At 36.1% G+C, this 13,569-nt stretch overlaps 2 protein-coding genes across 6 annotated transcripts in view; one reads left to right on the top strand and one right to left on the bottom strand.

Moving 5' to 3' along the window:
- ANAPC10 (anaphase promoting complex subunit 10) overlaps positions 1-8,632 on the top strand; it is a 279,601-nt gene extending 270,969 nt beyond the window's left edge. Inside the window, exon 8 of the transcript XR_013350913.1 lies at positions 8,425-8,632. The gene's annotated coding sequence lies outside the window, so the exon portion shown is untranslated. The remainder of the gene's footprint in view (positions 1-8,424) is intronic.
- HHIP (hedgehog interacting protein) overlaps positions 1-13,569 on the bottom strand; it is a 93,396-nt gene that overhangs the window by 7,136 nt on the left and 72,691 nt on the right. For 4 of the 5 annotated variants that reach the window (XM_077846158.1, XM_077846159.1, XM_077846160.1 and 1 more), the window contains one exon: positions 2,483-2,631. The exons of the other annotated variant lie outside the window; for it this stretch is intronic. In XM_077846158.1, coding sequence (XP_077702284.1) covers positions 2,483-2,631 — 149 coding nt within the window. The remainder of the gene's footprint in view (positions 1-2,482; positions 2,632-13,569) is intronic. 5 annotated transcript variants of the gene reach the window in all.

Below are 13,569 nucleotides of genomic sequence, written 5' to 3'. Positions count from 1 at the left end.
TTTCAAGCCTCTGTTCCACTAGGCTATTTCCAACAGAGGGCCTTCCAAGTAACTCTCTGTTTCCATCCCTCCAGGGTAAGACCTTAAAATGTGGGAAGGGCCTGGCCCGAGACGGAGACCTAGCGGCTTCAGCATCTCCAGTGCAGTATAAAGGAACAGTCAGTTCTCAATTTTGGTTAGATGGGATATCTCCCATGTGGACTCCCTTGGATTCCCCTTTCCCTTTGCTCCCAGGGGGTGCAGTGCATTGCTTCATCTCTGATTACACTTTGTAGCCCATTCTTGGGTCAGTGCAGTTGGCCAGGGAAGGACATTCTTAGCAATCCTTTTCAGTGTTACTCTACACACAGAATCTCTTCATATGAGGCTTCTTACCACTACGATATAGGTAGGAAATGTAAAGATATACTGCTGGGGAACTCAGTCAGTTATGTTTCTGACTCTTGGTTTCAGCTCAGGTTGTGATCTCAGGGTCATGAGATTGAGTCCTGCCTCAGGCTCCATGCTGGGTGGGGAGTCTGCCAAAGATTCTCTCTCTCTCTCTCTCTTTCCCTCTGCCCCTCCCCCAGCTTGCACACACCGTCTCTCTAAAAAATAAGTAAATAAATGGTTTCTAAGAAAAAAAAAAAGATTTACTACTAAGATGAGATGTAGAGATGAAATTGGTTGTATAAGTTAATTGTGTTTTAGTGATGGGATAAAACTGGGATGTGTAGCCACTGTAGACAGAATCAAATTCCTTGAACACGTTTTTTTATCCATTCAGGAGACAGGGTTATTTAACCTTTTCAAGTGCATTTATCAAAACCCAGGGGTCTGTGGCTGATAAATGGAAAAGACAAAAGCAAGAGAAAAATTAGACAATTTAAAAAAACTTCTGGGAGATGAACTATGTCAGTATATTAATAGAGTTCTTGCTTCATATATAGATATGATTAATATCTAAAATGGCATATATAATGCCAACTATATTCAAAATAACTTGTTTACTCTCAGTTTAAACATACTATTACCAGAAGGCACTCAGTAAATTTTTGTTACTTGGTAACTTGAGGTGACTTAAGAGGTCAGGCAAAATGCAAAGTAAGAAGTACAACAGAATGGACACTATATAAAAGAACTAGAGAGAATAGGTATTGTCAGGCATTAAGGAGCAGAAGGAAGATATTAAGAATTAGAATATTTCTGCATTTGAACACTGTCTTTTTTTTGGCCAACTAAGGAAAAAAGAAAACAGGTAAAAGGTAAGTATTTGTTTTAACTGTTGTAATTACTTAATTTTTGTAGAACTTTAATTATGATAGCTCTCTCTGAGATATATATAGTATTAATCAACCAGGTAGAGTTATCTGTGCCGAAGCAATTTAAGCTTAAAATGTATACTGTGTATGTGACTAAATGCTGGCTACATTGTGTTAGACAATATATAGACAAGTTGTGATTATAATTTTTGGAACAAACATATGTTTGGAATAAAGAAAATATAACATTTAGGCATTAAATATTAATATTAAATATTAATTTGAAACAAATTTTCTTTGGCAAGAGAAGCTTTAATATTGAAGATAGCAGAGATTGAATTCTTTTGTAAGAATATGTATATGCTGGTTGTTGAAAATGCATTAAAAGTGCATTTATTCTTATGGCAATCTTTTCCAGTTTTACTGATAAATAAATGGCATACACAATGATGGTTTAGTTTGCATATGCTGTGAAATGATTCCCATAATTGATTTAACTAACACCCATCATCTCATCTAGATAAAAGAAAAAAAAAATTTCTCCTGAAAATGCATTTTCAACACGTACATCTTAAACCAGGTATCTGAATTTACCTAATTTTCTTCACATTAAGTAGAATTTAAACATCATTGCATGTAATTGAGGAAATCCCTGGTAAAAGGATAGAGTAACCCTGGAATAAATCTCTTTTGCTGTCTCTGAGCAGCTGCACACCTAGTTGATGGTTCACAAGGGAGTGGCAAAAAGAATTAAAAAATCTCATAATGTGCCTCCAGATAATTGCATTTTCCCCTTTTATTTAATAACACCCCCTGAAAAACCCTGTTTTTAGTGCACTGTAGCAAGAAAGCAAGCAGTAAAGTTAGGGAAGGCCTTTATGGGGTGTCTGGAAAATGCTGGCACTTGGAGAGGGGCTTTCCAAACACTAGGTCTTGGCTGGTGTGAAATCTCAAACCTAGGACTGAGAGCGTGTACAGAGGATTGAGTTGTACTGTTTTCATTTTTGACTTTTTGAAAGGACTCAATTCTTTTATGTTTATGTTGACTTATATAAGTGAATTGTTTACAATAAGAAAATGGGAAAGATTTCATTGACAAGTTCAGAAACAGCACGTTAATATTATAAATGGCTAAATTTTGAACATTAGATAATTCTAGAAGAAATAGCTAACATTAAGTTCTTGAGTTCCCAAGGACTGTCCTCTGCCCAGTCTTTCCTGGGGACAACAGAAATACTAACCAATTCTGCAGAAGTCCCCTTCCCATCCTGGGGTGCAGCAGCACTTGCCCGTGGGGGTACAGTAGCCATTCCGACAGAGTCGGGAACACTCCGAAGTCAACACCTGTGCAGGTTGTACCGTGGCTCTGCATTCCTCAGGCATTAGAGGTCTGCATCAGAAGACAACAGTTCAATGTGTATTTTGGTTGAAAATCAACATGAGAATGAAATTTAGTGGTCTTGGAGCGCCTGGGTGGCTCTGTTGGTTAAGCATCTGATTTCGGCTCAGGTCATGATTGCAGGGTCCTAAGATCGAGTCCTGTGTCAGGCTCCCTGCTCAGTGGGGAGTCTGCTTCTCTCTGCCCTCCTGTCCCTCTCCCTACTTGTTCTCTCTCAAATACATAAATAAAATCTTCAAAAAGAAATGACAGAGAGAGAGAGAAAGGAAGGAAGGAAGGAAGGAAGGAAGGAAGGAAGGAAGGAAGGAAGGAAGGAAGAAAAAGAAAGAAAGAAAGAAAGAAAGAAAGAAAGAAAGAAAGAGAAAGAAAGAAAGAAAGAAAGAAGAAAGAAAAGAAAAGAAAAGAAAAGAAAAAAAGAAAGAAAGAAAGAAAGAAGAAAGAAAGAAAGAAAGAAAGAAAGAAAGAAAGAAAGAAAGAAAGAAAAGAAAGGAAGAAAGAAAAGAAAGGAAGAAAGAAAGAAACCGTGTGATCTTACAGCTTGCAAAGCATTTCTTTTGCTAAGGAGACTTATTTTAAGTGACTCAAAAAGACAGACAATTGTCTGAGAAAGAAAAATCCACACCAGTGAGGAAAAATCTAACTAACCAGTTTTGAACCAGAGAACATGGTAAACATTATAAGAAACTGTAACATGATCAAAATTCATTGATTAAAACTGTAATTAAATTGATATTTTCCATTCAGTAGCTAAATATCTCTAGCAATTAAAATTCTTAAAGACATATCAACATTTTTCCTACTATTTTTAGGAATAGTATCTGAGATAGTTTTTGCTTGTTTTGGTATATTTGGTAATATTACAGAGCTGAAGGCATTCACCTAAATGAGCAGTTGCAGCCTAAAATACCTTGGGAATCCATTTTTGTTTCATTTTACATTTCTCTTGAAATACCTATCTCACACTGATTTTTCTGGAAGGGGTGTGTGTGTGTGTGTGTGTGTGTGTGTATACTATTGACTCCACATTTTAGCACTTTATGCAAAAAATTATCCATATACATATGCATTTTCAGATTTTTTATTTTGTATTGCTATGAAGAAAAAGAATGTTATTAGCAAACAGAAACATCGTATCTAAGTAAAAAGTCATAGACTTTAACTTGCTCTACAACTGCCAGCATTGAGAGATGCCTTCACAGATGTTTACAGTGCTTACTGTTTTTGAAATAAGAGGTTGTCTTTCAAGTGAGATGAGGCTGGAAGCAGGGTCACCACTGCTTATTACCTAATCTTAGAGAAACCATGCACAGTGGCACTTCTCTATCGGTCACTGTTGCCTGGGCCACAGTGTGGTGAGAAGGCTCTTTCCAGTTCAGGAATGTAAACTAAGTTAGGTCAAACACCAGTAGGATGGCCAAGGCAGTTGGACTCCTTAAGTATCATAACAAAGAAGGTGATAATTATAGGTCAAAGCCACTAAAATAAGTACATGATAGAGCCTTCAGAGATAAGCAAATAATTTGGCCCTGTAAACTCCAGTTCCTTGAGATAGGTTATCTTGTTGTCTTTCTGGCAATATGAAGTGATAATAATTTAGGGCCTGACTTCAGGCTGTTTCTTCACTGACTCCAAACTGTATTCAAAATACAGTGTCTTCTTTGGCTCCTCTCTCCAGTAAGAGTCTCCCTCTATGTTGAAAGTACTGTGTTTTGCAACTAATGGGACAATTCAGAAAACTCCCTTAAATTTATTCGACCTCTTATTTAAATCTAGAAGAATTACATCTGTCAATTTATGTGAAAGGTTCTCAAGGCATTCTATGAACTGAGCATATTTTCACTCAGACAACATTAATGAATAATTTCCATGTGTTCCCCAAGGTCATCTTTCTGGGGGTAAGAGAAAGAGGGGTTGAAGTGGAGAAAGAGTGAAATGGGTATGCCAAGGAAGGTGGGGGCATTGACTTCGCTTTCCTTTTATGTTATTGAATAACCCAGGTTGGCTCTAGGTCTTCCTTGATAAAATTCTTACTTTGTGAAACAATGGTGGCATTTTTGATCATCAGAAGAACCATTTTTCAAAGGTTATGAAACTCTTCTGTCACAGGCTATGGCATTCAGTGAACAGGTATTTTACTGGTAATGGAAATTCTGTTTAGAAATTGGATAATTTCTACTGATTACTCAATTATCCTCCCTCTTTCTGACTCATTCAAGAGGAGATTCTAAAGTAGAGCATGTCAAAAATCTATTACATGTTGGGGCGCCTGAGTGGCTCAGTTGGTTAAGTGTCCAATTCTTGGTTTCAGCTCAGGTCATGATCTTGGGGTCTTGAGATCGAGACCTGCATTAAGCCCTGCATCAGGCTCATCACTTCATCAGGGAATCTGTTAGAGATTCTCTCTCTCTCTCTCTCTGCCCCTCCAGCTGCCCCCCAACCCCATGCTCACTCTCTCCCTCTCTAAAATAAATCGTAATATATATATACATATATATATACACATATACATATATATACATCATATATACATATATATGTATATATACATATATAAAGATACATATATGTATATATATATTACATGCTATATATGATGCAAAATATGCAGGTACATAGCTCATACACTACTTGACAATATGGTTTATGCCTGAGCAGATGAATTTAAAGAGGAGAGGACACCATTTAGATCAAGAACGTAAGTGACCTGTTAAATAACAACTACCAGAAGATGTTGCCCATTTGAGGCAAAGTGTAAGGACACCGATTCATGTGCACTAGGAAAAGGAACAAGGATATGACAATTAAGGACCCATTAGTGAAGTACAATTCTTCAGGGCAGCGCATCTGCCTCTTGTTTCCCTGCTGATCCTCTAATTAGATGCTTTGACTATTTCTCACCAAACATTCAAATATGTGGAAACTCAGATGGGGGGGTGGATTCTAAGTTTTTTTGCCTAAAGTTTAGTAAATGCTTATCTATCTGTATTATTTCACACTTGGGCTTGTTTACTCTAGTTTATATAGAACTATGTGGCTATCATATATGAACATGATTCCCTTAAGTTTTTATTTAAATAGCAGGAAAATAATCCTTTTTTTCTTTAATGAAGTGGCCAACTGACATTCCTCACTTAGCATGTTAAAGAAATCCTCTCTCTTTAAACTGTTATTCTATTGGGGATCAATTAGTTGAAAGTTTACATGAATGACAGCCCATCTTTTTTTTTTTTTTTTTTTTTTTTTTTAAGTCATTTTCTTTCTTTTTCAATATGGGACTTGAACTCATGACCCTGAAATCAAGAGTCCCATGATTTACTGACTGAGCCAGCCAGGTGCCTCAAGGATAATCATCTCTTACAGAACTTCACTTCTCTCTCTTTTTTTTTTTAATTTTTTTTTTTGTTTATTTATGATAGTCACACAGAGAGAGAGAGAGGCAGAGACACAGGCAGAGGGAGAAGCAGGTTCCATGCACCAGGAGCCCGATGTGGGACTCGATCCCGGGTCTCCAGGATCGCGCCCTGGGCCAAAGGCAGGCGCTAAACCGCTGCGCCACCCAGGGATCCCCAGAACTTCACTTCTCTTAATGAATGGGTTCCCCTATCTCCTTTCCTATCCCAATTGAAATGAAAGCTTTCTGACATATTCAATCCTCCTCAAGACTAGTCAGTCACTCACTCAGGCAAGTGCTATGCTCTTCATGGGGTAAGACATAAACAAAACAGGGTCCCAATCCTCATGGAGATACCATGGGGCAGACATTAGAACACAAAAGTATAATGCAGTGTAACTTTTGTTATGATATAGGTGCATATGAAGTAACACAAGAATACAGACAAGGAAGCAATTAGTTTAGGACTGAAGGATGTTTTAGAAGATGACATTTAAACCACCAAAATATTTTATCTCCTTCAATTACTTATATTCATAGTAGTTAGGAAAACACTAGAAACTTTCTCAAATGCTTTTTCTGAACTATAAACTCCATGAAGACAAATGTTTCCCTGTCTTCTTTTGTGTCCCCCAGGAGCTAGGAAAATGTGTAGCATATGGAAAATAGTCTATTGAATGAATAAATAAGAATATGGAGTTTTAAGAGAGTGTTTCTTTTCTGTGCTGAGTAAAGATATTAGGAATATACAGACTATTTAGGGGAGGGATATCATTAAAATCTAGTTGTTATACTTTTATATCATAAGTTTAAAACTAAAAATACTTGCTATATTTCTCTCCATTGCCTAAATTAACTCAAGTCTTCCAAAATTCTTTTAAGGCATGATCAAATTCATTTTAAATGAAACTGTTTTCTTTATATTAATTATAATCATGGTAAATAAATAACAGACTAATAAGTATTCATGACACTAAGATAGGATTATTTTCTCCTCCAGCTGGGAATTAAGTCAATGTTGAAATTCATTTTTCTGGTTATATATTGGTAAAGTTTAACAAAGAGTTTTGGTCTTCCCAATCATTCTCCTCCACTCACTCTCTGTTCTAGTGATATTTCTTCCTTCCATTGAAAAAAATAAAGTTTCTTACAAGCAAAGAGGAACCAGAAAAGGGAATAAAACAAAGAAATTTGAACTTAATTATTAGTGTCACCTAGAAATAGACCATAATATGCGTACATAATTATTACATATACACACTACATGGAATCTAAACAAAAATCTAGAGTATATACCTGTAGTAGGTTTCCCCATTTTTCATTCTTATTTTTATTGGCCTGGAAAATTAGGTGTTTTAATGTAGATATACTAAGATATCTTTTAAACAATTACTTTTTAACTTTAGGATCCTTACCTCTCCTGAATAAAGTCCAAGGTAGCTTTCAAAGCAGGAAACTTACACAAAAGGATATTTAGGTTTATAATAAAGAATGTATCAGACCCATTTGTTGACAGTTATTTCTATAGTCCTCAAACATAATTTAAATCAGAAAAACACACTTTATAAACCTTGTACCTGACAATGAAACAATAAGGACTAGTGCCAAAAATTGTCCAACATTCTTTAATGCATAAAGCTTTGTTTCTGGAATTTAAGATGTTTTTTTTTTAGAAACCTTAGAAAACCAGAACCCCTTTGTCTGGTTTTGAGTAGAGGCATAAAGGTTTTAGATACTTTCTTGAATTAAAAAGAGTTGTAGGGTAGCCCGGGTGGCTCAGCGGTTTGGCACCTGCCTTCAACCCAGGGCGTGATCCTGGAGACCTGGGATCAAGTCCCACGTTGGGCTCCCAGCATGGAGCCTGCTTCTCCCTCTGCCTGTGTCTCTGCCTCTCCCTCTCTCTCAAGAATAAATAAATAAAATCTTAAAAAAAAAAAAAAAGAAGTTGTAACATATCCCATGTGATGACTTTTTGTGAGTAGCTAAAGCCAACCCAGTGAATGTCTCTAGGTAATGAGATTATAAATATTTTTAATTTTATGATATTAAATTAATAATGAATAAGTAAATCAATAAATGAGAAATATTCTGTATATCCATACAGAAGCACAGGATAAATCCTGTCTGAGTAGGCCTGCTATTCAGAGTGAGAGTGTTAGAAATCTTTTGTGTTTTTTATAAAAAGTAAAGAGATTTCATTCTGAAATTTTTGTTAGGGGCTTATATTTTAAATTCATGTTATTGTAAACCAAGGTAAATAAACCATAAGTAATACTCACTTATAAAATCCTGACTCATTAAGGGGTTTCAGAAGAAGCAATAATTCTATAGGTTCTCTTAATCAACCATCTGCTTAATGGTGGAAGGTGATGTAAGAACTGTCTTACTCTTAGGGCGCTTCGGTGGTTCAGTTGGTCAAGCAGTTAAGCGTCTGCCTTTGAATGGAGTCATGATCCCTGGGTCCTGGGATTGAGCACAGCATCAAGCCCCCCATCAATCCTCCTGCTCCACAGGGAGTTGTCTTCTCCCTCTCCCTCTCCCTCTGACCCACCCTGCTCTCTCTCTCTCAAATGAATAAATAAAAAATCTTTAAAAAAGGAACTGTCTTATTCTTTTATATATATTCACATTGAGACACTTGGAAAGGTGTTCCTTTGCAACTGTAAACTTTGCAAAACTGGTTTTCTTCCATGTTTTTCCTATTCTCATGAGAAACAACAAAGTGCTAAGTCTAAATCTTTACCACCCATAGCATGGTGCCAGACCAGAAGAACCAGCATCACCTAGGAAATTGTTAGAAATACAGACTATCAGGCCCCTCCATAGACTTACTGATTCTACACTTTCGTCAGGTGATTCACATACATATTCAAATTTGAGACCCACTGTTCTAAGTTAAGGCCATTTCCCAGCCAGTAGCAAATAATGTGGCCATGAATTAGTGTGGCCAGGGGCCTCCAAGTAGAGAATGCTTTGAAATTGTATGCTTGGATGGAAGTCTTCACCTCTACACAAAAAAGCAGGCTTTGGAAGCCACCACAGATTCTACGGTTTAACGAGTTTCCTCACTGTGAACATTTTGATATGCAGCAATAATCTGTAACCACTGCTTATTTCTAAAACCAATACTCAGCACTTTACGTTAAAAAAAAAAAAAGGTAAGGGGGTGGATACTTCTCATGATGGGATAGATTTTACTGTTTTCCACCTGTCTAGCTTGGTAGGACTGCATGCAGTCATCTCTCACATACTCCTTTCAATGCTTTTCTCCAAGGTCAACACATAAATTGATTTTTCTTTAAGTCTGGATGTTCACTAAATTCTTTTTGTTTACATTGATATTTATCTTTTCAGAGTCAGTTTACCTACAAGGAGTAGAATTTGGGATTCCACTGAATTTGCAGCCTGTTTTAGGACTACAGATAACCATTTTGTGGCAGCTAGTACATGATACAAATTCCACTTGGTTGTATGGAATCTTACACATTCATAATACAATCATATTCAGGTAAAAGAACAGCGAAAATGGAATCTATTTCTGCATAACCATGCAACGTTTGTCTCTTTGGGACGTCATGGCAGTATAGATGGCAATACCATTTCCTAATAGTATTTTTCAAGTACCATTTGAGGTATTATTTTTAAAAATTATTTGCTTATTTAAGTCATCTCTATACCCAACATGGGTCTTGAACTCACAACCCCGAGATCAAGAATCTTATATACTCTTCAGATTGAGCCCCAGCCAGGTGCCCCTATTTGAGGTATTCTTAAGGAATACTGTCCTTGACATTATATCACATGTAGGCTGCAAAAATCTTTTTACATACGTCCCAAGCAATCTTGATACTGGAGTAGAGGGAAACAGTTCAAATTCAGGAAGAGCTCTGAACTTATATACATTCTGTGTCATATTAAAATTTTAAATTTGTATTGTATATTTATAGAATTTCAATTTAGGATGAATAAAGCCAGTGTTTCGTCTTCTTTCCAGATATCACTTTGAACTACTATATTTCTCTCTTCTGCAACGTGCTGAAAAAGTGGACCTGGGTCTCGACCCTTTTTTCTGAGACCAATGTTGTCTTCATGTTGAGGTCTGCAATTTAAATGCTGAGCATGTGCTCACTCAAAATAGTGCTGATTGGTGGTTAGGCTGAGACTAAGCAAGCTGTAAATTCAAAGGGGAAACATGCACTGATGATTTGGTGAAGGGGACTGTGGGTCTAGAAGTATCTACTAGCCCAGTGTTTTTTCCAGTCAACTGTCCCTCTTTAGGAGAAAGGCACCCATATTTAAGGCCTTGTTAATCTCACTATCCAAACACCACCACCACAATACACAAGTATGTAAAAGGGTGTGTGGATGTCCTTCATTCAACTTTTCAGGTTAACTCAATGTATATATATTTCCATGGGAAAATGAGGAAATGAAAAAGTCATTATTTCCTTAAAGGGAAAACCTAGGAAAAATAATTAAGGAGACTGGATGATAACGTCATTTGCTTTTACAAACCAAAAAAAAAAAAAGTTCACTTTTATTAAATTGCATTCAATGTCCGTTGCATTTTTCAACGTCCTCAATTCAGAAACTAGACTACCCAATTATTAGCAATGAATGTAGAAAAACAGGCATTTCCATTTTAATTTAATGTACACATTGCTGAAAAATCTTGTATGCTACATAATTGCATACTAAAAATAATAGGGCTTATGGGAAAAACAGGGATGGGACAGACCCCTGAAGATGTGTGCAACTTTGTAACTAAAACACTAAAACAGCAAAACTTGGTTCCTAGTGGGAGAGCTGGGGCAGCCCTGGGAACGCCCCCAGGAGCTGGAGGTTGCCTCAGGGGAGTTCAGAAACACCCAAACCCAAAGTGGAGCGGAGGTGGGCTATGAACACCAGGGTCAAGTAGCACCTGTAGAGAGCCCAGGCTTCAGGAAGGCCCCACTGGGGACAAGAATCCAGTGCGGACACTTGTTTTTCATTTTACCCCTTAGCTAACAGCTGGGCTGAGGGGTTGTGATTTTTCCTGTAATTCTGGCCATACTTGCTTGAAAAGCTACATAATTTCCATGTTATGGAGTCATCATTCTCTTTTATATGGGAGCTAATTAGTGTTAAATGCACAGTGGAGCAGAACGGACTGGGCCGCGGAGCCAAATCATGGCAAATTTTACCTATCACAGTTTCCATAGCTTTCTGGACCATTAATTCGGCAATTGACAGCATATAATATTCTTGCTTAATATTTTTGTCCCAAAGTATTATTTATCTCAAACAATATTTATGTTTTTGATAACATGTGTGATCTCCCACTTTAGAGTAAAAATAAAGTCCTCAGAGAATGGGACTAAGTTCTCACTTATATTTTCCCATTGTAGCAGATAATACATTATCTTGAACACGTGAGCAGATAAAAGATTCTTGTAGATTGATAAAATCTCCTGATTTAAAAATTAAGGTACATTTAAAGTCAGTGCCACTGCTTCCTAATATAAAGAAGGAAATATATTCTGTTCAGAATTTTATGTCCAAAAGCAAGATTTGAACTTAAAAACTTAATTCATAAGCCATAATTGATAAAAAATAATGTTAGATACTAAATAAGAAATGTCTATAATTGGGAAAATAGGCATTTTTAAAAAACCACCTTGGTTACATCATAATTCAAGATTTAAAAGCCTACGGTATTTTTTTTTAAAGAAATCACCGAAAAAATATCTTTTTCCACTTAAAGTTGTAGAAGTACCAGTGTTTTAATTTTACATCATAGGAAGTCAGAAATTTTAAATAACACTAAATGCTTTAAATGGGAAACAAAAATTGGACACAAGTTTCTTCCCTTTAAGAGAACACAAGAATGTTGGTTTAAATTCTCTTTCAAGACTCTTAGGGTGACTAATTCCCAAATTTTGATGTTACACTTTTTGATTCATTTGTAAATGTTGACAAAAACAAGTCACATAAGCATTTAACTCGACTACGATGGATTAGTTAAAAAAAAAAAGCTGCTAAGATGCTAAGATGCAGTTTTTCCTTTAAAAAAAATAGAGCTTCCAGGATGCATGAGTGGCTCAGTAGTTGTGCATGAGGGTGTGATCCCGGGGTCCTAGGATCAAGTCCCATATCAGGCTCCCTGCATGGAGCCTGCTTCTCCCTCTGCCTATGTCTCTGTCTCTCTCTCTCTGTATATCTCATGAATAAATAAATAAAATCTTTTAAAAAAATAGAGCTTCTTCCACATCCCTGGACCCATTGGTAGATCATGTGACTCTTGGTCTTGAGGTTGTAAGTTTGAGCCCCATGTTGGGTTCAGAGATTACTTAAAAATAAAATCTTACAAAAATAATAAAAAAGAATAAAAAGAAAACCTTCCTGTAGAAAACATCTTTCTACAAATTTATGTAGCGTTTTATGCAAGGTTAAATCTATTTTTATTTCGAGTATTGCAATATCTGATGATAAATTGCCTTACAATCAAATTATAAAAAATTCAGAAGATCTAATAATATCTGACTTTTGTCCCAGGCTAAGAAGAAACATGGTAATTAAAAAGAAATGCTTTTAAGAATTTTTGACTCTTAACAAATGAGTCTCATTTTGAAAAAATATACGCTTCATTATTCGTATTTTTCAATTTATGTCTTTTTAACAAATGCTATTTGTAAGTGGCAACTCAACCAAGTCTTCATTGCAGTCTGTACAATTACTCTAGGAATTGATAATCCAACATTCAAAGTTGATAGTTTAAGGGAGACTGTAATTAGCATAAAACAGAACATTCCTTTGAGTGCCATGGTCATATGCCACATGTCCAGGAAATGGGATATATATATATATATATATATATATATATATATATAGCCTCATATGGACATCTTAAATGACATGGTTTTTAGATACTTTTTTTCTGTGAATCATTATATAATATTTGCTACTCATTTTGAAATAGGTGATGGCTCTACGCAGCAGGGTGTGTGTGACCTGAATATGTTTAAATGTGTGTGCAGATATCTACATATGCAAATCCTGGTAAAGTAGGACTAAAATTCCAGTTACACTTAGGCCATTACCATACATTATGTACGTATGCTCGTTCATTCATTAGAAGTTTCTACTTTGATCTTATCCCATTCTTTTATAATAAATCCTCAAAATTTCAAATGCTATATGGCAGCTTGGAAAGGATTTATTAGTCACAAATGTACTAACAAATGCATCACAACATAAAATATAGTACATTAAAAATAAAATGTAAGCAGCAGATAAGAATATAACCACTTTCAGTTATTGGTATGTAAAAAAATAATAACAGCAAACATGTAGAACATGCTTCCTGGTCTTTTGGACTTCAAATCCACCATGCTGAATGGATTTTTATAGGGCATATACTTGTTCATGACCTCCAGTGTTAAGAAATTCTGTCATGTTTGAAAACTAGTCCCTAGTGGAGCCTGTGTCCCTGTTAATAGCTGAAAGGTCAATGGAGCTGCTAAACAGTTTGTATTACTGTCAGGGTGGCCATGAAAACA

This window comes from Canis aureus, chromosome 13 (assembly GCF_053574225.1).
Source record: "Canis aureus isolate CA01 chromosome 13, VMU_Caureus_v.1.0, whole genome shotgun sequence".
NCBI classification, from domain to species: domain Eukaryota; kingdom Metazoa; phylum Chordata; class Mammalia; order Carnivora; family Canidae; genus Canis; species Canis aureus.
The sequence above is the reverse complement of the archived record's forward strand: the minus strand, read 5'-3'. Positions and strand labels throughout refer to the sequence as shown.